General features: G+C 43.3%; 1 protein-coding gene across 3 annotated transcripts in view; it reads right to left on the bottom strand.

Moving 5' to 3' along the window:
• Positions 1–343: 343 nt before the first annotated feature.
• The window catches only part of NCMAP (non-compact myelin associated protein), a 43,142-nt gene continuing 40,397 nt past the window's right edge, over positions 344–3,088 (bottom strand). For all 3 annotated transcript variants that reach the window (XM_003799767.3, XM_023519113.1, XM_012811439.2), the window contains one exon: positions 344–1,882. In XM_003799767.3, coding sequence (XP_003799815.1) covers positions 1,741–1,882 — 142 coding nt within the window. In that variant the 3' untranslated portion in view covers positions 344–1,740. The remainder of the gene's footprint in view (positions 1,883–3,088) is intronic.

Here is a 3,088-nt window from a genome sequence, read left to right as displayed (position 1 = left end):
CACCTGTAATCCTAACAACTCTGGGAGTCTGAGGCAGGTGGATCACCTGAACTCAGGAGTGCAATACCAGCCTGAACAAGGGTAAGACACTGTTTCTACTAAAAATAGAAAAATTAGCCAGCTGTTGCCATGGACACCTATAGTCCCAACTACTGGGGAGACTGAAGCAAGAAGATCACTTGAGCCCAAGAGTTGGAGGTTGCTGTGAGCTATGATGCCTGGGCGTTCTACCCGGGGCGTCAGAGTGAGATTCTGTCTCAAAGGAAAAAAAGGGGATTTCTGACACACACACATAGAGAGAGACATCGATAATTTGAGATTAAATGTCAAGTATTACTTTCTGTAACAGAATAACGGTTTATTACCTTGTTTCTAAGATGCCATCAATTGTAAGATACACAATTGGTTAAAAACAGTTTTGAGAGGGAAGAAAAAAAGTACAATTACATGAACAGTCCCATCAGTTGTAAGATATATAATGGTTTCAGAATCATTAAAATGTGAACAAATGTATATCTTGCAATTGAAGAAAACTTACAATAATAACACTGGCTCCCATTTATTAAGCGGCTACTGGGTGCCAGGCACTATATTCAAGCTGGTTTGCTAAGTTGTTGGCTTGTTATAATAACCCAGTGAGGCAGATGTTGTCATTTCCACTTCATGGTTAGGAAACTGAATATGGAGAGGCTGAGTCACTTTTCCAAGACCACACAACCTGAAAGTAGGGCTTGGAGGGCACGTCTTCTTCATTCCAAAGTACTTTCCCTTCTCTGCAGTAGCTGGTTCCCCAGGCTAAGTAGTAAGAGATCAGCTCTCTACAGAGAAATGGTTTGCGGCTGTGGCACTCTGAATATGCTTTGACTCTTGGCAAAGTGACCAGAAAACATAATCTGATCAATCTCCGGGCCCTCGGAGGTAAGGTATTACAGTTAAGGTCACTTAGAATCCAGATAAAGGGGAATCAAGAAATGAAAGGTTGATTCAACCCATTATAGGAGAAGGAGCTTGCACCAGCCGCCTGGATTTTTCACGGCCCATGGGCAGTGCACCAAGCTCTTATCATAGAGGCCACTATTTCTCAAGGTCGCCTATTTCTTCTCCTAAAGAAGCAGAAACTTTTTGAGATGGATTGCCTTTTTCTTGTAACCTTCCTTAAAGAGGGAAAAATGTGCTGACCAATTGTCATGAGCTAGCTAGCTGTCATCTAGTACTGGAACAAGTTAGAAATTAACAACTTTGTTTTCTGGTTAGTTAGCCCAAGTTAGCTCCCCCTGTGCCTAGTTATGGGATTGAATATCTTGCTCTGCAAAGCTGTAGTTATGGCATTTAATCTGCTATGATCCCAGTGGCAGATCCTATTGTGATACTCTCAGACGTATTTCCTGAACCCTGACCTCTAACCAGAAGACTCCGAACTCTGTGTCTATCTGTCTAGCTTTGGTAAGGAGAGAGCCAAACCCACATTAGTGGATTCCCAACATAGCTCTACCTCATAAATGACAAAAGAATGTTCTGCAGCTTTTTGGTAGGGTGGCAGCAGGGACTTGGACATAGTTAGGGTGGGGCAGGGCAGAAGGAGGTTGAGGATTGCCTAAAACATCAGAGATTGCATGAAAGACGCCTCTGTTGACCTGACCAGAAGGAACTCAAGGTGAAGCTTCCAGAGAAGTGTGCTTTGGGGTCTTGACTCTGGAGAAGGTTCTTTGGATAGTGTTGGAGATAGCACCAGGGTAGAGGTCACCGAGTCTCCACATGAATGTCAACAGGGCTGAAGGTCACAGTTGCAGGGTGTTGGCCGCTGTTGTTATTTGGGCCTGGGGCAGAAGGGGCAGCTGGCTTGGGGCCCTTGGGCTCCAGTTCCCGCCTCATTCTCATTTTCCTGCAATGAGATAAACATACACTGGTCTTTTTCCTTTTGCTGTGGGGAATGGGCTCCATGACTAAAGTTCTAGTGAGGAGATTAATGTAAACCATCATTAAATCACTGCTTAATTGCCACCCACAGAACTGGAAGGGACCTTAGCCACCAGCTAATCTGCCCTTCAATTCTTTGTTTAACTTAGATTAGACATTTAACTTTATTCATTCTTGTAAATGAATGAGTCTGGTGGGTATACTAAAAGAAAAATTGAGGGCGGTGCCTGTGGCTCAGGGAGTAGGATACTGGTCCCACATACCGAGGGTGGCAGGTTTGAACCCAACCCTGGCCAAAACTGCCACAACAATAACAACAAAATAAATAATTAAATAAAAGAAAAATGGAAGATATTACATTTTTTCTGTTCAGAGTTGTAATGTGAGTTAAATTTTGTAACCTCATTATGCTCACTGTTTATCAATAGTTAAGAGTTTCTTTTTTGTTTGAGACAGAGCCTCAAGCTATCCCCCTGGGTAGAGTGCTGTGGCATCACAGCTTACAGCAACCTCCAACTCCTGGGCTCAAGCGAGTCTCCTGCCTCAGCCTCCCAAGTAGCTGGGACCACAGGCGCCTGCCATGGTGCCTGGCTATTTTTTGGTTGCAGCCGTCATTGTTATTTGGCAAGCCTGGGCTGGATTCAAACCTGCCACCTTAGGTTTATGTGACTGGTGCCTTAACCACTTGAGCCATAGGCGCTGAGCCTAGTTAAGAGCTTCTTACCTAGTTGACAAGAGAATGTACTTAAAAATGTATATCTTATCTTCATTTAATATACCATAAAATTCAATAACTAACATCAATCTTGAATTCTAATGTCTACATGATATTTCTTCTTCTTTTTTTTTGAGACAGAGCCTCAAGCTGTCGCCCTGGGTAGAGTGCCATGGCATCACAGCTCACAGCAACCTCCAACTCTTAGGCTTAAGCGATTCTCTTGCCTCAGCCTCCCAGGTAGCTGGAATCACAGGTGCCTGCCACAATACCCGGCTATTTTTTAGTTGCAATTATCATTGTTGTTTGGCAGGTTCAGGCTGGATTCGAACTGGCCAGCTCTGGTGTACGTAGCTAGTGCCTTAGCTGTTTGAACCACAAGTGCCAAGTCTGATATTTCTTCTTGTTGACATATAATTTTTTTTTTTGCAGTTTTTTTTTTTTTTTTTTTTTTTT

Source organism: Otolemur garnettii, unplaced genomic scaffold (assembly GCF_000181295.1).
Source record: "Otolemur garnettii isolate 467f Iridium unplaced genomic scaffold, OtoGar3 scaffold00156, whole genome shotgun sequence".
NCBI classification, from domain to species: domain Eukaryota; kingdom Metazoa; phylum Chordata; class Mammalia; order Primates; family Galagidae; genus Otolemur; species Otolemur garnettii.
Note: the sequence above shows the minus strand (reverse complement) of the source record. Positions and strands in the feature narration are given on the sequence as shown.